At 32.2% G+C, this 27868-nt stretch overlaps 1 protein-coding gene across 2 annotated transcripts in view; it reads right to left on the bottom strand.

Moving 5' to 3' along the window:
* Positions 1 to 1719: 1719 nt before the first annotated feature.
* LOC150102386 (sodium/calcium exchanger 1-like) overlaps positions 1720 to 27868 on the bottom strand; it is a 362807-nt gene continuing 336658 nt past the window's right edge. For both annotated transcript variants that reach the window (XM_090399718.1, XM_090399719.1), the window contains 2 exons: positions 21577 to 21735; positions 1720 to 4898 (listed from right to left, as the gene is read on the bottom strand). In XM_090399718.1, the coding sequence (XP_090255844.1) occupies positions 4522 to 4898; positions 21577 to 21735 (536 nt within the window). In that variant the 3' untranslated portion in view covers positions 1720 to 4521. The remainder of the gene's footprint in view (positions 4899 to 21576; positions 21736 to 27868) is intronic.

Here is a 27868-nt window from a genome sequence, read left to right as displayed (position 1 = left end):
TGTATATTGTTGAATTTCAGGATTAAATTAAAAACACAAAATACGCAAATATAAATGATTAATCTTCTTCATTTCACGGTATTAGGCATATTGACCTGTTCTGGCTTCACACAATCATTTTAAGGATCTTTCTCCATTTCGTTTTCTTTTTGGTTTTATATTTTAATATAATTTTCGGGAGCCGGTTCGGTGACATTTTATTCATATGTTGAATTCATTTGTTTTTATAATTATCTGTTGTTTGTAGAGTTGTTCTTGCTGTAGTTTTTGTAAAATTTCCGTGTTTCTTTATATATATATATATATATATATATATATATAGCTCCAGAAATCCACTGGCCCACTCGTTACAGGCGAGTAAACAGTGACAAGTGGCAAGTGAATTTTCGGCCTCGTTCTAAATGTATTCAAAATATATTATTCCCTCCCCCCATAATTTTCACTAAAAAACTTCTGCGTAATTGTCCTAACCTAATAATTGATAACTTTTAAACGTTTATCTTTCTATATGAAATATTTCATAAATATCCACTTTCGAGTTCCAAAAACTCATGTTCCGCTACCGACACACTTCCGGTTTTCGTTTCAGTTATGAAGCGAGATAAACGAGCTGCTAATTACGTGTTATAGTTACGGTGCTTTACTTGAAAACAATAAATCTCGCACACGAAGTATGCGAGAAAATATGTAAGTTTTTCATATCTTAAATGCATTTCATTTAGATTTTTTTTTTTTTTTTTTTTTTTTTTTTTTTTTTTACATCACTTATAACAACATTTATGTAAAGTTGACCGATACCTTCGGCGAGTAAACTTTTTTCTAGTAGATTTAAGTTGTATTTCTGGAGCCCTGAATTTGAATGCATCCTACTGTTCTTCTTTAAAAATTCATTTCTGCTGATATTATTGTTTGTTAGTCTATTTTTTTTTCATCATCCATGTTTCACTTCCATATAACTTAATGGATTTAACTAAAATATTGAATATTCTTAATCTTGTATTTTTGTACTAAATTTGGTTTAAATATTAATATTGAATATTAATTAAATTATTTTTAAATTAATTAAATTATGTTTAAATTAATTAAATTAAATATTTAATACTAAATATTTAAATATTAATGTTGAAATATTGGTTCAAAAATATTTCTAAAAAAAAAAAATCATGCCCATAATTTTGCTGAATTTATTAAAAATTGTTTAGGATCTGTTTCTTTAATGTAGCTTATATTATAACCAAGATAATTAAAATTATTAATTATTATTTATATATGTGATTTTAATGCTCCTTGGAAATATTAATCGTGCCAAGTGAACGTTATCTCGTTGGGTAATTTATCTTAATATCTTAATAGAATGCGCCAATTGTACAATTTCCTGCCGTAAAACAAGTCAGGAAATTGTACATTTCCTGACTTGTTTTAGTTCTAGATTTAACACAATGTCGTATTCTATTATAAATACGATTTAATCTAATGCTGTGTATAATGTATGTTGAAATATCAGTTGCAGCAACCACAATGGTGTGCAGATATTCTTCGGCGATGTGGTATGATGCCAGTGTAGTATCGCATATTGTGTCAGTTGGTAATATGATATTGCCCAAAATTCTTTCACTGCTTCTATATTGCAGAATTTATAACCATGGTTATCCTAAGCTACCAATAAAAACGTGAAAATGTTTGCGTGCATTTGTTGAAAAAAAAAAGAGACAGGATACATTTTCGACTGTAACAAACCTTTTTACTATCAGATGAGCTTAACAGTGCGCAGTCATGAAATGGCCTATCAGAACATAAACCTCCAATAAACTCAACAACTGTAGAATTTGTAGCTCGTACATTCAGTTGATATTCAAAGACAAGCGATACCAAACAACATCACTAACTGACACTATCATCTTTTTTGATTCACAAACAATCCGAATATCTGGGATAATGACTTCGTACCTGTGTTCTACCTCCTAACGACACTTATGGCAGTACAATTACATCCAGGAGGAGAGGAATATTATACATCGAGAGTGATATTTATAAAGTGATTGCAAGGGAAAGGAATGAACGGTATTCGTTTCTTCTTATTTTTTTTTTTCCTTTTCTTTACGTTACCCAGTACATAAAATATATAAGCTAATGAAAGAAAATGTTCACATAAAAATAGAGACAAGTCACAATGCATTACTTTGGTAGCAGGAGCTCAGTATTTTTTTATATTGATAAAATAGCATGTTAAACTAAAATTCATTGCATAACATGTGTAAGCATAACAACTGCAAATATCTCGAGGCCTAGTAGCACATCTATGGTGTTATTCGGTCTATATATATTATATAGATGCATACAATTAAAAATGGAAAATAAAATAGATGCTTTTAAACGAACCTTTTAGTTTATTTGCTGATATTTGAAAAAAAAAATATATTAAAATAATTTTGAAGTTGGAGGTTTTCAAAATACGATCGCTTTTTCGTAAATGTCACTCGTAGTTAATAATAACAGTATATTAATTTATTTTTAAATGTTTGTTTTAAATTTTATAACAAGCATTGATTATGAAAACTTTATTGTGACTAGGAAACAGTATGCATGTGAAATATGAGTCATGATGGTGTGCGATTGTTGCAAAACACAACAGTTTGGACGCATTTTTTGCCAATTAACTGGTATCTATGAGACGGAATACTTTTTATCTAACTAGTGACAGACAATATCGCAGGCCTTTTAAAGCTTCAGTTTTAGACGTAGTTAAGTTGGATCTTATAAAGATGATATGAATAGAACAGCCAAACACCGAGAGAGAGAGAGAGAGGAAGAGAATATCGATTAGAATCGTTTTCATTCGTATGCGTATATTTAGTGTCTTATACAACACGTCAGAATAAATTCAGACATCACAGGAGTACATTATATTCTGTACAGTAGAAGAAACAGCGATGAAAAGTCGAAGACATCACAATCTCTATACAGTGAATAAGATATGAAAATATGCAGATACATAATTTCATATAGAGATAGATATATACATATATATATTTATATATACGTATATATGCATATAGATGTACGTGTTTGCACATATATACACACATACACACACATATATATGTGTAACTTTAGAATGAATATGTTATAGTTTTGTTCTATTTCACAGACAGTTCGCCTGGTAAATGATAGCATTGTGCGCCACCATCACACTATTAACAGAGGAACTATTCTTTTTTTTTTTTAACATATTCACCTCTTTTATATATATATATATATTTACAAAACTGAGCTTGCTTGAAATATTCTTAGAAAGAGAACTAATTTTGAAGATTTTGCTAATATATCTATGACTTTGATATCTATAAAAGCACCACTAATTTGTGACAGCAAATGGCCATTCATGTTAATGAATCATGTGAAATATATAACAAAATAAATATTTTAGAAAATAAAATTGTTTATATAAACTAGCAGTCAGGAAGAACCTTTTTTCTTGAACTTTGCAGTCGATCTGAGATCAATATCGTACTGTATATGATTTCGTCGAATTTATATTTATTGTATCGAATCAAAAATATTATGGAAGGCAAAATGTACTTTCTGATTACTAACACTTATACACGCATTACATATGCAGGCCCTTAGCATCTTTTTTATTTGGAACCTGCGTTTATCTTTTCAAGTGAGAAGACTTTATTGATTCCTCCCTTTTTCTCTTATTATTTTGGTAACAGCTACATGATTACAAGCATAACACAAGATCACATTTTTTGTACATAAAATTCTGAATACTAGAAATTACACAATTTTAATTATTCAATACGACGTACACATTAAATACAGATACAAGGTTTCATGGCTTAGCGCACATCACATACAGTATACATATTTTAGGTAGCGGAATCGGTATGGAGTGGAAGAGGAATTCGAGATATTAAATGCTATTTCTTCAGTACTTCATCGTTCCCCATTGCTGGTATGATCAACGTGGTCCAAACAATGAGAACTTTCAACTTTGCCCGTATGACTACCCTAGCAAAACAGTTTTCCCTGGGTACGTACCACGTTTTTGTGGAGAAAAAAAAACACTTTGAAGTCAATGTTGACAAAGCTGTCTGGAATTAGTTTGATACCACGTACATGGAACCTACTCGAGTGTTCTTTGCTGAGGACTCTAAATGAGGATAGCGACCACTCTTAAGAACAACACCCATCCAAGGGCGAAGTACAGAAGAGCGAAACTTTTCACTCAGCTAGGATGATATACCACTGCTAACGAGTTAGTGGAAAATTCATTCTTAATATTTCCTCTTTGTTAAGCAAGGCTAGGAACAGTCCATGACATTTCATATCTTCACACCTGGTAGCAATATAAAGAAACAACTTAAGGCCCACAACGTTTCCAAGGATATGTCTTCTGAAAGTCCATACTAATGATGGAGCAGCGGAAATTTTACCATCCCAGCTCTCTTCGAAATTACGAATGTCTCCACGACATTTTATTCATTTCTTGAATAGCATTCCAAAACCCCGATCTGTTTAAAATCCTTCGATGATCCCATATGCTTCTAAGCTGGACATGAGAACATAGAAGCACCATAGTCCTACAAGTATGAATACAGTTGGTAACTTGTATTTTAGTGGTCCTCCAAGCTCTCCACCAACGGACTTGCTTCTCCTTACCAGTAATATAAAACAAGAAACGACGGCACAAACGCAAAAGAGGGTGACTGAGAATGCCAGATTTCCGGGAACAACTTCAAACCTTTCTCCTTTAGCTGCGTGGTAAATAGCTGCGATTGACCAAGCTATACCGATTCCCAAAAATACATTCACTGCGTTACTTCCTGTTACATTGCCTATTGAGGAGTCGGCATATTTGTCGTTGATAGCAGCAACTTTGCTGGCAAAAGTATCTAAATAATATTAAGAAATAAAAATTACTGTTCAATAGTTTTGAAAATCAGTAAATATGATGATGCATATCTCTATATTTTAGTACACATTCCGCATGTATATTACGGAATAACCTAGTATTAAGTTATATAGCGTGTCCACAAAATTGTTTCATGTTGAAGAGACTATTTTCAAGACTATTGCATATAATTGGCAAAACAGTAGAATGAACAGAGGCTCTGAAAGTTTATGCCAATAAAATTCTCCATGCACTCCTGTTGTAATAGCGTTATCTATCCAGTATCGTTTAGACAGTATACTGCTAACCATTTCTGGAGTTTCGGTAGCTGTAGTGATCAGATGTTTTAGCATTTCCAGATAGTCTACCTGACTAGTCTCCGTGCACAACACAGCCAGAAAAAAATTCTGAAGGATGTCACATAGAGTCATCTAGAATACTAAGGGGTTGGACCCTCTCTTCCCACCCAGTGGGATGTAAATTTTTCATTCGGTGTATCATGTACAATATTGCGGATATGACATGATGTTCCCTCCCTTTTGCTGAAAAAATTACGTCTTCATCTTCTTTCATCAGCGGGAAATAATTTCCAGAGTCACGAGCGTATTGGTTTCATATTTCCAAACGCAACGACTGTATTTTATTAACACGGGTATGTTTTTAATTAGCATATTCTCTGTTTGTGGAAATGTGTCTTCACCTGTTAAAAACCTCTTTTATGTAATCTTCTCTTTTACATAGCTGATTCATGACAAATTAGAGAAACTAAAATCGTTTCTTTATCGGTTGGAATATCTTTATAAAATTGCCGTTTGTAGACACATAAGCTAGAACTTGCCCACATTTGGCCTCGGTGTTTGTAATTGCATCCGCATGATCTTAAATAGGTTCTTGAGTTATAATAAATGACTGTCTGATTCGATCGCCATTTTCTTTTGATAGTAGGCCTGTTTGTTTTATGAGTAAAACGTTTCTCATATCTCTGAACGCATTGTACTACTTTCTGTTTGCCACATTGCTATGAAGTTGTCATTGGTATATTCGCTAAATGTTCGTTTCATAGAAACCACAAATTTTAAACTCGACCAGCCAAATGACAACGTGGTTTTCCTCTTGCAGTGTTGCTACTGCCACATTTTGTCAGATCATCTAGAGGTGTATGTTATGCTGTGCATGTGGCGTATGGTTACAGTTCGCCAAACAGCGCGCAGATATAATAGAACTCAGATTCCATCGTAAACTTTCAGAGTTATTGTTTTGTTCTTTAAGATATACAATGGTTTTGAAGATATAGTCTCTTAAAACCCAGAACGAATTTTACAGACATAATATTACACATATCAAATCATAAGGAAAATAGATGAATAACCCAGTTATTATATCATACAGTTTTCATTTTAGTGGTCAAAGAACAAACACTTGCAACTAATGTGTTAATGAACGATTTATTAGTTCTTAAGCATGCGTAGTAGTTTGCAAGATTTGCAAGGGAAAGGCCAAATATAGAAAATCCAAACAGTGATCGAAGACACAGACATAGCAAGGAATCTAGATTCCAGGTATAATGCAGTGCACTCTCTTTCTTTCTCTCTCTCTCTCTGTATATATATAAAAAAAAAAAAAAAAAAAAAAATCATCTAACGCCTTTTTATTCCCGTATACGGGGAGTAGGCGAGGCCATTTAGCCCTATCTAACTTTTGGAGACTGAGTGGGCAGTTCAATCTCCACTGGTACCAATCAGAGATAGATGGCCCAAGGCTATCACTAATTAAGCGGTACGCAGTGAAGAGAGACGGCTCAAATGTGCCGCCATCTTGTGGTCCCTAACCCTAACACAATATATATATATATATATAATTTTTTTTTTATATTTTTAAAATAATTTTTATATATATATATATATAATTTTCATTGTTTGTTATTCTTTTATTATTCTATGTTATATTTCACAATAAAATGCAAATAGCAATATGCAGTAATCGTTAGACTTATTTTATTTATCTCAACGTTTACATTTTTAATATATTAGTCTCAAAGAACAACTTGTAAGGCCGCAAGACTATACGTTAGTATCATGTGTGTGTGTGTGTGTGTGTGTGTGTGTGTGTGTGTGTGTGTGTGTGTGTGTGTGTGTGTGTGTGTGTGTATGTGTGGACTAGGGGTCTAAGAAACCTAACAAATTACAAGATAAAACTGCTATAAACAGGTTTATTTCCACACATACACACACACACATATATATAGAATTCATAATTAAATTCAAACCATATTACTAAATGTTTCTGCAGCTATATGATGTTATTTATTTTGTTTATCTCTATAGATTCTTTTTTTTTTTCATACTTCCTAACGGTTGGTATATCGTTTGGCTTGTATTTGTATTTGTAATACAAGTACAAGCCAAATCCAAAATATTATGATTTGCATTGCTGTTTATATGGGAAGCAGCCAAAAACTGTTGTGAGGGGGGATTTCCCTTTTTTTCTTGTTCGGTTTTTCTGAGCAAAAGTTAGAAAACGCATTATTAAAAACTTAGCATAGAAATGTAATGCAAAAAAATCTACATTATTCATTTTGAAAATATAAAATGTTCTTTCAGCTACTTTAATATAGCAGAAATAATAAACTATTATGAATTGCTTATCCGTTGGAGCCCAGACATCGAAGGATAAGGAAAGGAGAGAATACAAATAGAAGACGCAAACAAACTCATAAAAAAAACAGACATTTTATTCACATCAAATATTTCCGTATGGGAAAAATGCGTTTCTCACTGACACTCAGAAATATTAGTTTGGAATTTTTTCCCCTTTAATTTTATCTCAAATATGTATACTAATGAATTCAACATTGCATCTCCCTTAAACGTCAATGATATAAATCTACAATTTGTTTTAGGATCTTGCTACAAACCTGAATTACGTACTGTTCTCGGCCACTAAGAAGATACTTCTCCATGCGATTTACCGCATTTTTAAGAAAATTAGCTTTATGTGATCAACATATCTGTGTCACGCTTTTACCCATAACTCTTAATACGATAACTGATCTTCACGAAACTATATAAAAGAGCGTGCTATCGGAGGCACAGTGCCCAATTTTTAAAAAGTGTTATTTCCGTTCGACAACATTTCGGCCCAGTTCGTGAGGTGATATCTAATTTTTTAAACCGGAAAATATCGTGAGTAATGGTTTTTTTAAGAATTTAATTTTAATTATTTAAATTAAGGGGATATTAAATCCCACATTCTTTCAAAACCGAATAAGAAACTCAAAGATCGGAATCAAAGAGTTTCTTGCCGAATAAAAAAAAAAAAAAAATTATTTTAATTATTCAACTGAAATTTTAAATTACTTCAAGTCGTAATAGTGGCTGTGCATGCACATTTAATATGAATTAAAAACACCTACAGGAAGCGATTGCAATATGTAACTCTGTATTATAGGGATTATGCGGAGTGGCATAATCGGAAGTGGCAATCGCATGTTTTCCCTAGAACTCTGCTAAAATACTTCAGCCATTTCTGAGTACTATCCATAAGAAACTGAAATTGCATTAATGTTAGACATCCAATTAAAGTATGCACGTGGTGAATACTGTTGAAAGGCTTGAAAATTTTGATGAAAGCATTGTCGTATTTTGTATACTCCGATTAGATCATTCTTTCTCTCTCTCGTTTCCTCTTCCCCTCTTTAAAAGTACATTTTAGAGTGATACGAAAATATGATGTATATACTAAACATAATATTTATTTGTTTCTTATGCTACTAAATCTGTACACAGAAAGGTTCAAAGGAACTTGACGTATTGTTAATTTTAGTTTTACTATTTTAGGTAATTCTTATAGGCGGCACCATATAGTAACTACTTATTTGGCACTATAATAAATTAGAATAATTCAATGCAGTGTTTACATTTTAGTTGCAGCATGGTATTATTATCATTCATCACTTAACTGAAACATGAATCTAATGTTAGATTAATTTCATTCATTCATTATACCATTGTATCATACTTCTTTGACTTTGTCCTGCCTTTCGTTCCTGTTTGTTCTCCATTATCTTATTGGAGTTCTTTGTTGATTTTTATTTTTTTTTTCAGAGCGAAATTTTTAATTTGATGCACTACTGATTTTTGTACATTATTGCATTTTATTCTAGTATATTTGTAATGGAAATGAATGGATGGCATACTAGTTATAATGTCATATGGAATAATAATAATAATAATAAAATAATGTTTTGTAATTTTCCAGGTATAACTTAAGTGTTATAAGGGGATCATCATAGCGAAAATTAACAAGCTAAGCATAAGAAAAGAGTTATATTTAAATGAACGGAAGTACCCGTATCAGTTAATTGTTATAGCCTATATTTCTAATACTTCACGACTTGTTTTTATTATTTTAATGTGGTAGCAGTAATACGTTCAAGGAAGGAAAATAAAGCCGCCAATTAAGAATGATGAAAAATACATGGAATGATTAATTCAAAATAAGAAAAGGTTGACGTAGCTATTAAGGCATTGATATCAATATTAATTGAATTATAAGATACAATTTTGTCAAAGCAGTATTGGATACAATGTTTGAATTACAACACACTAAATCTCAATGTTTGCTGGACTTAAGCGACATAGTTTTCCAAGACTTCGTGGCAGTAATTTTTGTTCACATTATGTTGATTTTGAGGTGTCCAAGCTCGTTCCACGAAATAGCCTAGCTTTTGGAAGAGAAATTTATTAATGCTTAAAACAAGTACTTTTTCATCTGACTTCTAGCAGTGATGAGGCGGTTCCCCAAACTAGAGTTATCCGATTAAAGAAAGCGAATATAGTCTTTATGTTCTTCTGTCATATTCTCCTAGAATCTGCAAGAGTACTGAATTTAACGAAATTTACCTAAAACTCCAGTAACGAAGTTACGTAAACTCTTTAAACTGTTAGATCGTTTGTATTTGGGATTTTTTAAAGTGAAGCGTCAACTTTTTATGAGTATAAAAGAAATAAATTGTATTGAACTACGTTTATTAATTAAATAAAAATTGCATTTATTTATTTTTATTTAAGTAAGTTAATTAAATCAAACTGATTATTAATTTATTTAATTAAATAAATTTAATTAATACCTTTATTTAAAATTTTAAGTTAATTTATTGTTATAATGACTTAATAGAATACATTTATTAAATCATTAAATTTAAATTTAAATATTTAATCTGATAAAAATTAAATTGAAATAATAATAATACAACCAATCATCATTCCACTACTATAAGAATAACTTTGAAAGCAATTATTGCACTAGAGATCATAAAAAGGAAAACAACATGCGCATTTGTCATATGCTTTTATCGTTATTTTTGTGTACTTATTCACTAGCAAGTAATATGGTAAATAAACGTGACAGCATAAAATACTAAATACCGCAGACTGGAAAATGGAAGAAGAAATATATGTTTTAGCAAAGAATATTATCAAAATATTTATAAAATTCACCAAGCGGTACTCCTGATATAGCTACTTAGTAACAAGTGTGCTGTATAGATTACTCTAGCAGGATTAATTAAAGGTTATTGATTGTATGACTTCATCAAAAATAATAAGTCTAACAAGTAAGACCGCAGGTTACGTATTGAAAAAAAAATCAACCTATGAAACCATGAAGATAATAGATCAAAAACTCTTGTCATCTGAATTTAATAAAACAATGTTCTTAAAAATTATACTTTGTATTTATTTACCATCTTTACTTGACGATACATTTCCTGCAATGCATGTATTTTATACACATATAAGTGTAGAATTTCCTAATATTAGTGAAGAAAGAATACGTATCTAGAACAAATTGATATAATAGCATTCTGATGTGAAACAATTGCAATATAGTTGTCATAAAATACTATACAAGATTGTTATTAATAAAAGTATATTATAATTAATGGTTAAGTTGGTAAAATCGTTCATAACACACACACACACACACACACACACACACACATGCTATGGTTTCGTTATTCGCTCTTCAGTTGGATTCCTACATTAGAATGCTTTCCTAGACCCAAGAATTTCTAAATCTTTTCAGTTCTGTTGGAAATTCGATCAAGGCTGCGTTAACCATTGCGAATACCATTGCAATATTTTTTTAAAAAAATTATTTTTCACCGGAGGAAATGCATTGCATATACATACAGTTGAGCAACCTAGCTCACAAAAACTAGGTCATAATAAGCGCTTAAGCCTTCCCCTAGGATACTGCTAATTTCTTTGTTTGTCTTAACTACCGATCTATCATGGCGGATCTCTCATTAAGGTTTTTTTTTTTTGTATGTGTGTGTGAGGGACAAAGAAATACTTATTAGTTTTTCTTTCATCTTTCATATTTTAACAATATAAAGTTTAGTTTCTTTACTAATAAATTTATTTATCATTATTTTTTATTTCTGTTACAATTAAACTATACAGACACCATTTTTATTATTGGATTTCTTGGTACATGATCTCTCCCTTATGGATCCAATATGGTCACTTATGGATCCAATACTGTGTGTATTCAGGATATTAAATACTACTACTACTACTACTACTACTACTAATAATAATAATAATAAAGGAATATGGATCATATCCTTGAATGTAGCATGCTATTTCCGTTGCTTTTATCACGGTGAATGAATTATTCGTAGTTAGAGTAAGATGAAGTTACTTCCATAACAGAAGAGATGCGGCTCCCCTTTTTTAGTTTAATTATGGTGTATTACTCAGTATGTCTGTCTATATTTCAAATAAAGATTTTACAAAATATAATTATAGAGAACGTGTTTAACTGCTATTGGTATTATTAATTTCTAGAGTGGGTGGAATTTTTGTAATCATTTTTCAGTTATACGCATACTCATATTATAAGATAGTTCGCCTTTTTGATTAATTTTTCTCTCCATCCATCCCCTAACCTAAACGTAGCTGACGAAACGAAGTGGACTGATTGCTTCTCCTGGTTTTGTTCCTGTATTAATATAACGCTGATATCTTGCACTTCTTTCTTGTTGGCTCATTATCATCTGACTGCTATTTATGTCATTATAATTATATTAATCATCTTATTTTAAACTTTCTAATTTTATATTTCAAAATTTTAATTTCTATATTTTAAAATGCTTTTCAAAATTTGCCTTTACTTATAAACTGACTCACTTCTCGTCGTTCAAATTACACTTATTTATCCTAGTTCATTATTACTGTTGATAATTTATATATCGTAACAGGCAATTATTTCTTCTATTAGGTTTCGTGACCAGCATACAAGTAGTTGAAGAAACTATGAACTAATAAGGTAAGTTGTAATTTTCTTTTTTCTTTTCTTTTCTTTTCTTTTTCTTTTTTTTTTTTTATAATGCCATGTGACCTTCCATAAGCTACTCTTACAAGATAAGTCATTGTTTTATGCGAAAAACTAAATTTGGAAAGTTTTATTATTAATGTTCTCGCTACTTGTTTTCTTTCCACTATTATCCACCTTCTAACTATTTGGCTTTTAGCTTTTGTTTCTCAGTTTCTTCTACAAACTTCATAATTACATCCTCTCATCTAATCACCTTAGATCCCATGTTTTTAGTGGGTTTCTACCCACTTGTTTCTTTACTTCAATAATTTACTATGCAAATAATGAAAGCCTATTTTAATTTAAAAGTTATTAGGCAGCTAATTTAGGAAAGAATCTGTCTTAAATTACTCCTCAAATATTTAGCTTTTTATTAGAAGAATTATAATTTATGTAAAATACTTCATTGTGTATATATTTGAATATTTTCTTCGAATTTCTCTATGTCTGTTCTATCTATCTGTTCTATGTCTTTCCATTTATCTATTTTCAGGAATTAATAATTTATTAAGATAATTAAGTTTTGAGATAGTGAGGTTTTCAAATAGTCGTGATGTTTACAACTTAATCATTCCGACTCCAGCGTAAAAAAAAAAAAAAAAAAAAAGGATTCATGTTGTTTAGACGTCTCAATGATCAACTAGTCTACTAAAATATTTTAAGCATAGCGTGTATATCGGAATAAAAATATTTTACTTGTGTTGTGTTCACGTCATATTAGTCAAGCAGAAACGGGTTTATTCACAATTAATAATATAATTACAAAATACAACTGCATTAGCATACGACAAGATGTATTTACTAATATTTAGACTTTTCAGTCTCAATATCAGTAAACTTTCACAAAAAATGAATTACAGTAGTACAGTTTTTTTTAATAAAGTACTCAAAAATCAGACAAGTAGAAACGTAATAATAAAAATTATAATCTATGCAAATAATGAAAGCCTATTTTAATTTAAAAATTATTAGACAGTTAATTTAGGAAAGAATCTGTCTTAAATTACTACTCAAATATTTAGCTTTTTATTAGAAGACTTATAATTTATGCAAAATACTTCATTGTGTATAAATTTGAATATTTTCTTAGAATTTCTCTATAGTCATTTTATTAACAAAGATCTAAAAAGTATCAAAACAATTTACAGGAAAACACACCACATAATCATTAACATCCATGCAAATATAAAAACAATTCAAACAAATACACTTATGATGTGTTTTCGCATACGTTTCATGAGCATTTTCACCTCAGTTTCTCAAGTAAATTTATGGCTTTCTTACTCTTTTGTTTATAGTTATATTGTTCAACGACAGTTTTATGATCGCATTGTTTTTTATGTCATTAATGCAATGTTCAGTCATTAGAAGATGCTTTTAGAAACGTTCAGTGCATCGCAATGATAAAGTATGAGGGGTAAAAAAGTAAGGATTTTATTTAGTACTATTTTATTTCAAAATGTTGCTCATTAGTGTTGATATGATGAAAGAAGATAAGTTACAGTGATTTCTTATACAAGTGTATCTGATGATTAAATGTAATAATTTGTGATTTGTATATTGTTGAAAAAAGGAAGAAATTCAAGGAGCATATTACTATGTTACCAGTTGAAACATGCTAAGAGGAACTGAGCATTTTCAGATATACAGAAGTGATTTAAGAATATATTCCGCTAATTGATATTTATTGACAAACCAAGAGAAAGTAGGTGGTATTGTAACCATATCAAAGACGAGATTTGCAGTTCTATATATAGGAGAGATAGTGTTAAAATTTTCAAACCGTATAATTCAAATTCGATTCAGTGTTATTTAAATAAACAAACACACTTACTTGATGCAGTCGAATTAATTCTGGATGTGAAAAGTAACACATTTAAATAAAGAAGCTGATTTTTTAAAGAAATGATAACCAAGAAACAATGAGTCTATTAACATCCTAAAGTAAGTAGTGAATGTACATTTACCCCATTGTTCATAAGATCTACATCCATCAGAAACAATACATTGGAAGAATGATTAAAATCATTTGCAATATCCGGAGTAAAATCGATTGCTTGGATAGTTTAATGCAGTAATGGCAGAGACACTAATGACGTTTCATTTATTTTGAGAGAAAAAAAAAATTAACAATTTTAACATAACCTCTCCCTCGAATGAAGTGCAAACATTTTGTATTGTGAATTGAATATTTGAAATAATCCCCCCCTCCTCTCAAAACAGGAAATTATGCCTTTTACTGAATCTTTTTAAATACAGGATATTTATTTAAATATCTGATACCTTAAAAGCATCAAATGGTTAATTTTCATTAATTTAAACTGAAATGAAAACATGAAACGCATAATGCACACCATTATGCGTTTCATATTCTGACCGTTTTTTACTGACAGATGAAGAATAAATTGTGTCTAGCGCAGTTGTTCATTGTGAGGAGACGCTAGGACAGCATGTGATTACTCTTGGGAAGCTAATTTTTTTTTTAAATAACGAATTTCATTTATTAAAACAGGTTTTTATTTTAAAATATCACTTTATATTTGGACGATTGCACTTTTCCAGAATGGGTAATGATATCATGCATATTGCATGAAAATAATAAATTAATATATATTGGCAGTCTTATTTTGGTTTCCAACTTTTATTAAATCTGAATCCTATTATGTTTATATTTATATTTCAATATATAAATTTCTATTGTAAATTGATAGGAGAGAAAGCTCGTTTTATGATATTTATGAAGCTGCAAGGATGCGATTATCTATATTCACTAAACTTTACTGATTAAAATTAATTTTGTGGTACTGCAGATAGATGATTTATTGAATGGTATGGACGAAGCTCTTTGGTCCTTTCGATTTCCGTCCATGACGTAAGGAACCTTTATCTGGTCTCTTTCGACTAAAGGTGAGTTAATCGGTCTCATACGGAGCGGAGGTGGAGGTTTTTTCTCCTGGTAACTCGGGTTTTTCATCCCTCAAAACAGGCAAACCGGTCCCGTAAACACACACGGTTACAGTCATAAATACTTATGGCAAGGAAGGCAACGGGAAACCACCGTTCTTCATAATTTCCCCAGTAATCAGCTGCAACCCTCTCAAAAAGAGAGATAAGGCCACAGGATTAAGATTAGGAATATTTAGATGATACTCTCTGTTTTGTCATATTTCGTTCATCGTTAAAACTGGTTATCTCTTAACGATCTTTTCTACCATTCTCTTTTTTTTTTCCCAGTTCCTCAGAAATAAGTCGCTGGGTGTAGCTGAGATTTAGTTTCCTTTTGCATACGTGCTGATATTCTGACTGGTCCTATTACCGAATTCCTATCCAGATTATGCAATAGCTCTTGATCCTCATTCTCATTCATCTGTATCTCTTCATCCAATATAGTTACAGCACTGTGCACCATATTCCATACACCTGGTTGATATATCTTAGGGAAGTGAGTAATCATTATTTGAACAATCTCATCTACTTCAGTAAAGTTATTCGTTCACATTTTGTTGTTTACTTGCAGAATAGCGATAAAATTCTTTTTGATTTCCTTTAGCCTGCACAACCAATTTTGTTTCATACTCCGAATTAGTTTTTCGTGCAGTACTTTTAACTTACTTTTTTTTGGTCTGCACTTTATATACTTCATAACGACTCTCAGTTTTCTTCTCAGGATATTCCTTCTGCATCATCTTCTTATAAATCTCTTGCTTAATAAGATTGCATATCCGTGTTAACTCTAGAGCCACACATTCTTGATGAATTAAATAACTGATATACCATCGGACCAATGATAGCAATCTCCTAAATTTGTGATAATTTCCAACTTTGCAGTCTATCATGTAACCTGTCTTAATTGGAACATCCGTATAGTTACTGTTTCCCAGGACAGTACAGCACGATCTCTGTAACCAACTGGTGTCAAAATAGCTACATTTTTAACAGATCTCTTGAGATGCCTTTATCAAATTTTGTACCATCGATGTCGAGTTCCTTCTTTCACATGCTCCTTGAGAAGATTGTCTGCGGTAATGAAGGTTATGAAAGAAAGTTGTCTCTTATAATATCAGTTACAAAAATAATAATAATAATAATTCTTGGAAAAACAAATGATCCAAGAGGATCATAAAAATGTGCGTTTCCTAATAGCATTTATCGCAACATGTGAAAACATCTTCAAGAACTAGCAACTGAAAAATTGCTGAAAATTTCTGGTCAAATTTCTGAAAAAAGAAGCAGAGAAATATATTTTTAGAAAAAAATTGAATTAATTCTCACAACATGTATTATTAAATGTGAAATTAGACTCAACGGTATGCTAAAAGGATTGTTATGCCTTTAACCAAACCGATTGGTAATACAAACAAAGGAAACAATTTCCAATTTTTAATTATTATGCGCAGGCCTGTATAGCTTTGTGGGAATTTCTTTCGCATTCATAGTGCTAGGCCGCCGAAGACAAACCATTCTATGTTCGATTCCAGTTACCAACTAGAGAAACTTTCCTAAGCCTTTCTTCGACCTATTTTATAGTTCATCGATCTCTGACCCGAACAAGTAGGTTTTTTTCCTTCCTGAAACTCGAGTTTTTCATACTGCAATCAAATCATAGAACCTACACTAGTTCAGACAGTGATATATAATGTTAGAGTTAGAGACCACTAGATGGTGGCAGTTATCTGTCGTACTCTCTTCGGTAGATGTTAGTTAAAATCACTGGTAGACTTGGGTCAGCAATCTGTGATTGACCATGGGTGGAGTTTGGCTACCCCAAAATTTCAAAAGTTAGTTAGGGCTTAAGTGAGCTCTCGTACTCCCTTTGGGTAGTAAAAAGAGTTAGCGGATTTATTTACTTATTTTATTTTATTTTAATTTTTTTTTTACTTTAAAGCAAATAAGTGCTATCATGCAGATAAGCATCATGTATTCATGTTCGTATATGGCTGATCTAATCCCTAATGTTCAGTTAAGATTTCATGATTTCATTTCAGTTTCTAAAACAAAATACATTTTTTAAATATTTTGGTTTGTTGTTTTTAAATTTATCTGCCTATAAGTAGATGATCATCGATTTATTGGAAGTTTAATATACAAGGATTGGATGTTACGTAAAAATTTTGTATATTCTGTAACCGAAACTGCAGTTGTGTGGATATTTTGTTCAGTGACAGCTTGACAAACAAAATAATGAAATTTAACAGACAATAAACCAAACCAAAACATAAATTATAAACACATTAAGGCAGCATTATGACCACAACATCAATATATACGGATGACTGCCTTATGTAGGCAGCCTGTTACCTGGAATACTGGTGCCTAGAGCAACGAGTGATATGGCAGTGACGGAGTCGTGCAAGCCTACAGTACAGCCGAAGTGAGAAGCCAGATCGCCAACTGCAGCAGTCAGAACGCCTATCATGAATATACTGGTAATAAAGGAGGCCCAGCCACCCCAGTGGTCTGGAAGATGGATGGAGAAAATGTAACACAGTGGTAGGTACAATTTCAGATATGGTCAGTTTTGTGTGATTTGGAACCTGTTATCCTTGCCATCAGCAACTTTTTGAACATTGCATTTAAATTCCATTTAACATTTGTTACTCAGGATTACTAAACTACACTTTTTCATTTTAGCAGAAGTTTCAGCTTGCAATAAAAGCAATTTTAAAATGACTCTGATAATTCAATTGATATTCTTCAGCAAGTTAATGAAACTGATTCGTAAATATTATTTGCAATCAACATATCTTGTTAAAAAGTATGCAATATGTAACATATTCTAACTGATAAATTTATTACTGCATACGATTAAAACAGATATATGTAATAAATAGAAAATATGACAAATATTTTAACAGGGTGAGATTAAAGGTCTGACAGAGGCATGAGTTGTTAGCTATTTTGCAATAGCGATAGTACTACTTTGATTGTTCTGGATTATTATGGTTTGTGTTGAATGGTTTGCAGCTGTTTCATTGCTTAAATTCTGTGCCTGATATCTACTCTATACTATAAAATGATAAGCTGAAATTGGAAACGGATGTGACATCGGCTTGAAACGGATGTAGGCTGTAACGTTTTTATGTAACGTTTTTGTCAAGTTTGAAACGTTTTGAAACTCAGGGGCTACCCTGAGTGTCGAGTCGTCAAAATTCGAGTCATCGAAATTCAAGGAGAACGCCTACCTGTCCAGAACACGGGGGGGGGGTTGGGTGCTGTAGGCGCCAGGGGGGGAGGAGCCCCCTAGTATATATATATATATATACACGTTTTTTTTTTGTAACGTTTTTGTCAAGTTATTTGAAACGTTTTGAAACTCAGGGGCTATCCTGAGTGTCGTAGTCTTCAAAATTCGAGTCATCAGAATTCAAGGAGACCCGGCCTACCAGCCCGGAACACGGGGGTTGGCGCCGTAGGCGTCAGGGAAGGATCCCCCTAGTGTATATATATATATATATATATATATATATATATATATATATATATATATATATATATATATATATATATATATATATATATATATATATATATATATATATACTAGGGGGCTCCTTCCAAACTAGTATATATATATATATATATACTAGTATATATATATATAAACTATACCATATATATATATATATATATATATATATATGGTATAGTTTAGGTGAGTCTTATATTTTTGTCAGCGAATCAGTGAACCTTTTTTTTAGATATGTTTGATTAGTCAGATCGCTTTAGCAGAAATCTTGTTAATGGAAGTAGAGAGTTTACTATAGAGTTGTTTCTTTTAAGTTAGGGAAATATTAAAATTTGGTGATTCGACCTGAGTCATATTTTTCTTCGCTTTTGAAATCTTATTTTGCACAATAAGGATAACGTAAAGCGAAAGAAAAAGAAAGACTGCCCTACAACTTGGAACAAAGTTCTGGCTTATAATTGATATGAAGTAGAAACTATTACACCATACATTAGCAGTGTGTACAACTTTCGAAATGACACTTTATTATTAATAATAAATCTTTAATAATAAATTCTCATTAGGGATGTGTTGAGTTCCTCCCCCCATAATGAGGAGGGGTTTACGGTGAATTAATGCAGCCGGTTCGTCACTGCTCTTCTGTATCCCCTCCAGGCAAGTATTTATGACTGTAATCCGTGTGTGTGTTCACGGGCCGGTTTGCCTGTTCTGTTCTGAGGGTCGAAAAGCGCGAGTTTCCGGGTGAAAAACCCTCTACTTCCGTATGAGATGGGCTAACTCACCTTTAGTCAAAAGAGACCAGATGACTGTTCCTCACGTCATAGACGGGAATCGAACCCAGGTCTTTCTGACCAAAGGGCTTCGTCTGTACCGACTGAGCTACGGGGGGGTTGAAAGCATTGTGATAATACCTAAATATATTATTTGTGAAGCGTCATGAAAGTCTGTTAGAATTCAGTTGTAGGTTTTGTTTTTTGTACTTAAACCAGCTTAAAATCTCACCAGAATATTGTAAGAGACTGTTGCTTAAAATATCCTAATACTTTGCTTTTAGCCAAAAGTAGAATGTGCGTATTGTGAATTAATTTTAAAAGAATTAATTGCCTGTTTTCATTGCAAACATTCATTTGCAAAACTGAATGTTTTTGCAAATGAGTTTTTGCCAAAATTTGCAGATATTCATTTAGTTGCATGTTTCCATGCAATTAAGTGAACGTTTGTACTGTGAATTAATTTTTCTTTTCCAGCCACGAATGGGTGGTTCCCCCCCCCCCCTCTCTCTCTCTCGACTTCATAGCTGTACTTAGTATGGTACTCTAAAAGTTTTGTGTGATTCATAATTTTATAAATCTTTCCTATTCTGTATGCAATATATACTTCTGGTCCCTGGATTTAATGTTATTTGCATTGCTAAAAGCGATCGCAGTGGCTTTAGGTTAGGTTTTACATTAGGTTATGTATAGTCTCTTTCTCAATCGAACACTCCAGAATACAGAGAAAATGTTGTTGTTGTTGTTTTCCGTCAATCCCTGTTATATTATTTCTAACTAATTAAACGCGTATGTTATTTTTTGAAGTAGTTATCTTATCTCTAACTTTATAAGTAATATATAATTCTGATCAGTGAATTGCACAGCAGTCATGTTGTTATCGTTTTTAATTAGTTTTATCGGGCTCTCACAGCGTAACGTGATCCGACTATAAGAGAAATATTTTAATTGGATATATTTTGAATCATCAAAATAGGTAATTTCTTTACTTATCTGGATGTTCCGTATATTTTCAAAGATATCCTGAAGAATAATCATTATGTATGGGAGCTGTCACGTGGAATTTATTTTAATTTTAATTTTTAATATTAGTTACCTAAATTAAAAGTAACTTCGTAATGATGTATTGTAATATATGCACACACCACTTATAACCAGTAATATAACTCATTCATTGGCTATAACCAGTCATGTAAAGAGTTCATTAGTTATATCCAGTAATATACACATTTACCTTTTAAATCAAAATGCTTTATTTTCTTCTTCACTTAATATTAATTATCTGAAGTGATATCGTTGACAATTCTTAAATAAGCATTTGTTACTTTTTTTTTTTTTTTTTTTTTTTTTTTGTGCAGGACACATGATTAACTAGAGTCCGATGTTTTGTACACATCGTTTATTGCACTTTTTGGATGGTAAATTGTTTCCAACTTTTAAAGGTTTTGAAGAAAAATAAATATACGGAACATCCAGTTCATTAAATGGTATCAGCTAAAGCTATTTTGTATAGATCTCACAAAAAATAGAGTCGAGTTAATCATAGTAGGATGACTTTCTTTCACGATTTTTCGTTTATTAACATCTCACATTTGCAGCTTATTTAACGATAATGCTCAAACACCAGACTTGGGTGCTTGCAGTCAAATTTCCTCCTTCCACTAATTTTATGTAACAGATACTGTCAATAATTGCTTTTACTGCTGCTTAATTGCTATCCTTACAAAACAATCAACTATAAAGTCTTACGCAGGTTTTTTTTTTTATATATATAATATCAGATGAACTTAGTCGAAATTTACTGAGTAATGCTCTGGGGTCAGATTTATTCGACAATAGTATCACGATAATTATTTTAACATTTAAATTAACATTTTTGTATTTAACGTTTTAGAGCTTAATCCACTTTCCAACTTATTTAAGGTTAACAGATTCCGATGTAAAATGTTGAGTGTTAATAAGTCATCTTACTTACCTGAATCTGTTTAAACTTACCTTTGGATTTTTCAGCCCATGATTTTCACTCTCCTTCAAATACTATTTAAGAATATATTATATCTTACCTGGCACACTTGTGCCCAAGGCCACTAAGGCAACAGCTGTGACTCCATCTTTAAGACCCACGGTACAACCAAAGTGAGAGGCCAGATCTCCGATGACTGCGGTTAGCATGCCAATCGAGAGGATAGAGAAGACGAAACAAAGCCAGCCATCCAATATATCTGCAGGAAAAAATTAGAGGGACAAAGGGTGCAGGTACCGAAACAAAACAAACCAGTTCATATTTTCAAACCTAACGTTGCACCCTATTTATTTATTTATGGAGATCATTAGGATCTACTTCGGTCTGGTGTATTTGAAGAGACGTTTCAGATATTCTGATTACTGTAGTCTATAACCAATTGTTGAAGAAAAAGATCCTATATATATATGTGTGTGTGTGTGTGTGTGTGTGTGTGTGTGTGTGTGTGTGTGTGTGTGTGTGTGTGTGTGTGTGTGTGTGTGTGTTTATAATTATTAACCAACTTAAACACCGAGAAAAAAAAAATATAAGAAATTTAATAAGATTTCACTACTAGTTTATATTATACCACCCATATATATATATATATATATATTATATATATAATTAGTTTAAATGACTGATACCGAGAGATAAAGAAGTGACATGGTTTATTTAAAAATATACTACTACTAGTTTACTAGTTTCGTTGAATGGATCAAGTTCTTCAGATATCACAATCAGAGAAATATACAAAAAATAACAGACTTAAAAATTGCATTAACAGTACTAGTACAAAAGGCAGTAGAACATTTTTAAAACAGTAATAGCTTGAGTTCCAAATAAAAGTTGACTACGTGCTGTCACGAGTGCGCCAGTATTGAACAAAGGCAATGTGTGCGTCAGAGAGATTGAAATTTAGACTGTTGTTGATATGGAAAGAATCAAAGGTAATTTCTCTAGATCCGACAATCTTTCTTTCAAGTTCATCATAGCACACATGGATATTAGAAGTTTGTGTCCAGTCCACAATGTGTTGGCGGCCTTCATCTGAGTTAACAGAAAAAAGAACATGGCTAGAGAGAGCGCTGGCTCTAGTCCTGTTGTAGGAAATATCTCTACGGTGTTCTTCCATACGTTAAAGGATGGATTTAGTAGTTTTTCCATAGTATGGCTTTCCTCCACAATCACTCCCCTCCCAAAAAAAAAAAACACTTCGCTCCATACTTAGTAAACCTAAAGAGAAACATCTTCCCACTCGGTTTCCAGGAGTCTACAAGATTTTATGTGATTGTGGAAAGCCATACTATGGCCAAACTGCTAAATCCATCCTTTAACCTATGGAAGAACACCGTAGAGATATTTCCTACAACAGGACTAGAGCCAGCGCTCTCTCTAGTCACGTTCTTTTCTCCGTTAACTCGGATGAAGGTCGCCAACACATTGAGGACTGGACACAAACTTCTAATATCCATGTGTGCTATGATGAAGTTGAAAGAAAGATTGTCGAATCTAGAGAAATTACCGTAGATTCTACCCATATCAACAACAGCCTAAGTTTCAATCTCTCTGACGTTGCCTCTGTTCAATACTGGCGCATTCGTGACAGCACGTTGTCAACTTTTATTTGGAACTCAAGCTCGCATTACTGTTTTAAAAATGTACTACTGTCTTTTGTACTAGTACTGTTAATGCAATTTTTAAGTCTCTGTTATTTTTTGTATATTTCTTTGATTGTGATACGATACCTGAAGAAGTTGATCCATTCAACGAAACTAGTAAACTAGTAGTATCTTTTTAAATAAACCATGTCACCTCTTTATCTCTCGGTATCAGTCATTTAAACTAATTTATAATATTTTCTACCGAGTAAAAATTAACAATCACAATATATATACAGTATATATAATATTCATCAAAGCTTGATTTGCTTCCTCAGTTAGAAAAGGCTAGTTATATTCCACTAATTCGAGCCCTACCCAAGGGCCTATGAGTTGTGGAAATACTTTCTGAAAATGAAAGCTGTGCCGAACAAAGCGGCCTTTTGCAGTTGCCCAATTTTTAATCCATCTAACTCGAGTGCTTCTAGATGTTTTTTCAATGTTTTAGGGATGGCGCCTAAAGCACCTATTATTATGGGAACAACTTTCGTTTTCTTTTGCCAGATTCGTTCAATATATATATATATATATATATATATATATATATTGAACGAATTGAACAAATATATATATATATATATATATTGAATATATGTATATCGGCGAACGCCATTTTATTCCCGTATACGGGAGTAGGCGAGGCCATTTAGCCCTATCTAACTTTTGGAGACTGAGTGGGCAGTTCAATCTCCACTGGTACCAATCAGAGACAGATGGCCCAAGGCTATCACTAATTAAGCGGTACACAGTGAAGAGAGACGGCTCAAATGTGCCGCCATCTCGTGGTCATTAACCCTAACACAATATATTTAATGTCTGAAATAATGTGGGTTCTACGGTCGATTTTCTTGAGTTTACGGGACGAAAAACCCGCTTGCCCGTGCCAGAGATCGACTAACTCGGGAACCGGTCGAAAAAAGGCTTAGAGAAATTTCCTCTAAGCCTTTATTAGAATATATATATATATATATATATATATGGCAAACATTTATAGTACAGTTTATTGATAGCAATGTAAAAATGCTAATTATTAAGAGAAGAAATACAAAGAAAAAAAACTTTATACCCATTCTGTTTGGATATGGGATTAATGTTGGTCTATAGACTACAGAATGCAGTATCATTTATAGCGCTTCTTGAAAACACCTTAACGAGGAAGAAACCTAATTAATACAGTTCTTATTGTAATATGTTCTTAGATATTTCAATTTTACATTTTAAAACTCTGGTTTATATATATATATATACACAATGGCTTCTGTCTTAGCATTATGATTAAAATACATTTAATCAAACAAAATGAATATATGAAACCAAAACATTCATGCTTAATTTAATTATTGCCAAGGCAGATGCCATGTAAATATAAATAATACTGATTGATTAAACCAGAATTTCAATATGATGGATTCAAATTAAAACAAAATTATGCATGCAGTTTAAACTTATGAAAATATTTAACTTAATGCTAAGCGATAGAAAATCGACTCTTAATAATAAAGCCACTTTAATAACAAAAATAAAAACAAGCTACTCTACATTGTAACTTAACTAAAAGAAACAAAAATAGCGCATTAAACAACAAAATAATCGATAGCTTGTTGTGAGTGAGTTAAATCAGCATTATGAAAAAATATGAATCATATTAATATTAAGCTGGTTCGTTTTGATTCGAAAAAGCATGCTATGAAGCATTAAAACAAAAATAGGCGTAATGCTAACTTAAAACACAGCATAAAGCCAAAGGGCTGGTAATGTAAATCATACAGAATATAAAAATGGGATTATGATTATTGCTACTAATTACGTGATCTGCTGGGACAGCATATAAAGTGGTATTTTCGGATTTTTCTGATGAGATAAGCATTTCCGTACTTTACATTTTAATTTTTTTATTTACACCCTGGTTGAATTGAATTATATTTCTTTTTTTTTTTCTTCTTACAAATGTAATATGAGTTTAGATCAAACCCCGATTAATTCATGTGTGGGTATATTCCTGTACATGTTACGGAAAAACACAACGTAATGTGTGTACGTTGCATAAGTAGATAAGCTCGATTTTCAAATCATGCATTTTGCTTTCTTGTTTCTTATAGAGATTCTTATAACATGATTCTTATAGATTCGCTACTCTATAAAAAAATTATATACCGTGTATACAATATTTTATATTTTTATATTTAAAGGCGTCACTATGATATGGAAGAAAAATTTGAATTTCTGATCATTCCTGTTACGCTATTAGAGGGTGATTTATAATAATAATAATAATAATATTTTTTATATAAATAATATTTTTATTCATTGTTAAAATATTTACACACACACACACACACACACACACACACACACACACACACACACACACACACACACACACATATATATATATATATATAATAGTTATCTTGAGTATAATTTTACAAAATTTTTCTACATTGGTTTTCAGTTAATAATTTGAATAACACTCTTTGCCTCCGTATTAATGTGTTGTAAATGCATAATACAGAGGCAAAGAGTGTTATTAAAATCATTAACTGAAATCCAATGTAGAAATATTTTGTAAAATAAAATTCTGTATAATCATCACTGTTGATATTAGAAGACAACAGTGATGATTATACAGAATTTTATTTTATTATTTTTTTAGTAAATAACTAATATAATAATAATAATAATAATTTTGAGAGGCATTTCTGATTTTTTCCTCAAAGCTTTGCAGAGCTCATCTGAGGAAGATAATAGATTGCGGTGGTTTCGTGATTATGTTTCTATACTGGTCACAAGCCAGGTGTTGATTTTACTATTTGTTGGTACGTGCTTGGAAAGCTTCAACTGCTATTACACAGTTTAACTTTTTTTTTTTTTTTTTGCAAGTAGGGTTGGATTTGGACATGGTGTGTTTGTTTGTGTCCTTGTAGTGGTATTTTTTGAGAGGAGTTTGTCATAGGTTTTGTGTGTGTGTGGGGGGGGGAAACAGGAATTTCTCTAATTTTCATTCTCGCTATAATATTTATATAGCGCCTGTTTCAGCTCTATATGTCACAAGGTTTCTGTCGTCGAACGGCAGTTTGTTTATCATATCAGGTACGTAGAAGTTTCGGGTGGCTTTGCCGTTGCGATTGTTGTACTTATATGTGTTATGTAGTTTGTTGACTGTGGTCTTGTTATTTGATATGTTGTTCTGGTTACTCTATAGGTTGGGCTGTGGTAATGTTTTAACATGACTGTGTAGTGGCATAAGTGTTTCACCTGAATATTTTGTGTTCTGTCCGTGCTACCTGCATAAGTGCGGGTTGTTCCCAGAAGATCAGTTTTACCATTTTATCTTGCAACCATTGTAACCTGTTAAGTGTGTAGTCTGCGCAGAATGCATGTAATGTGATTGCGTATCTTAAAATGTTTTCACGTAATGCTTTATAGATGAGTATTTTTATGTGTGCCGGGGCTATGTCTTTTAATCTGTATAGTTTGCTTGCTATTATCCTAAGCTTGGTGTGTAGCTAGTTTATATGGCTATTCCAACTTTGATCAGCATCCAAGTGAAGTCCGAGATAGCGTGTTGTTTTCACCTGTGTGATGGTTGTGATTTTAGGATCAGCGCTTTGTGTATAGGAGGATGGATGTCGCATATATGAGATATTTGGTTTCTATGGGTAGGGTTTGGGGGTTTTGAATATCATTAACTCTGTTTTCCCAGGGTTTATATATATGCCGTTTTCGGTTAAACAGTTAGTGATTTGATTGATGTCGTGTTGCATATTTGTGTAAGCGATATTTGCGTTGTTGTGAATGGATACTATGGCCGTGTCGTCTACGCACTGGATGATTTTACTTTTTAACACTTTCATTGCCAAGCTGAAAATTGGAATTTCGTGTGGTGGGCAATTTTTTTTTTCATTTAGTTAGCGATGTCCACGCGATAACGCGTGATCGGCCGTTTGGTGAGAGCTCGCATCGCGTGATCGCGCGATATCGTTCATTGTCAAGCTGAAAATTGGAATTTCGTGTGATGGCCAAATTTTTTTTATTTTTTTATTTAGTTAGCGACGTCTACGCGATAACGCGTGATCGGCCGTTTGGTGAGAACTCGCATCGCGCGATATCGAGTGATTGGCAATGAACGTGTTAAGGGAAGATGGCTTATGTCGTGTGCGTATATGTTAAATAGAATGAAAGATAAGACAGCTCCTTGCGGTACTGCGCAGGTTACCGGTACATCTTTGCTGTACGCTGATCCTATACGTGTGATGTGCTTCCTGTTTTTCATGTATGCTTTAAACCACTAGAGTAGACGACCTCCTATTCCTATATGTGTCAGTTTCGTTAACAAGGTTTTGTGTGTTAAGGTGTCAAATGCTTTTGTTAGTCAATGAATACGACTAATGTTATTCTGTTTTTATCCAATGCAGCGTTTATTAGGCCTGTGAAATCTTCCAGGAGTGTTGCTGTTCCTTTATTTTTTTGAAAGCCGTATTGTGTTTTGGGTATGATTTGAAATTTTTCAATGTATGTGGAGAGTTTGCAATGCACGATGCGCTCCATGGGTCTGTAATTACTTATAATGTTTCTTTACATGCTTGTGTATGGGGTGTGATTAATGCTGCCTTTAGTGTTTCAGGTATGTGTCCCGTTTCGAAGATTTTATTTAACAGTTTTTGTATAACTGGACATAGGTTTTTTTGAGTT

The sequence above is a fragment of the Typopeltis vanoorti genome, chromosome 10 (genome assembly GCF_054136105.1).
Source record: "Typopeltis vanoorti isolate ZY-2024b chromosome 10, IOZ_Tvanoo_1.0, whole genome shotgun sequence".
Lineage (NCBI taxonomy): Eukaryota > Metazoa > Arthropoda > Arachnida > Uropygi > Thelyphonidae > Typopeltis > Typopeltis vanoorti.
Note: the sequence above shows the minus strand (reverse complement) of the source record. Positions and strands in the feature narration are given on the sequence as shown.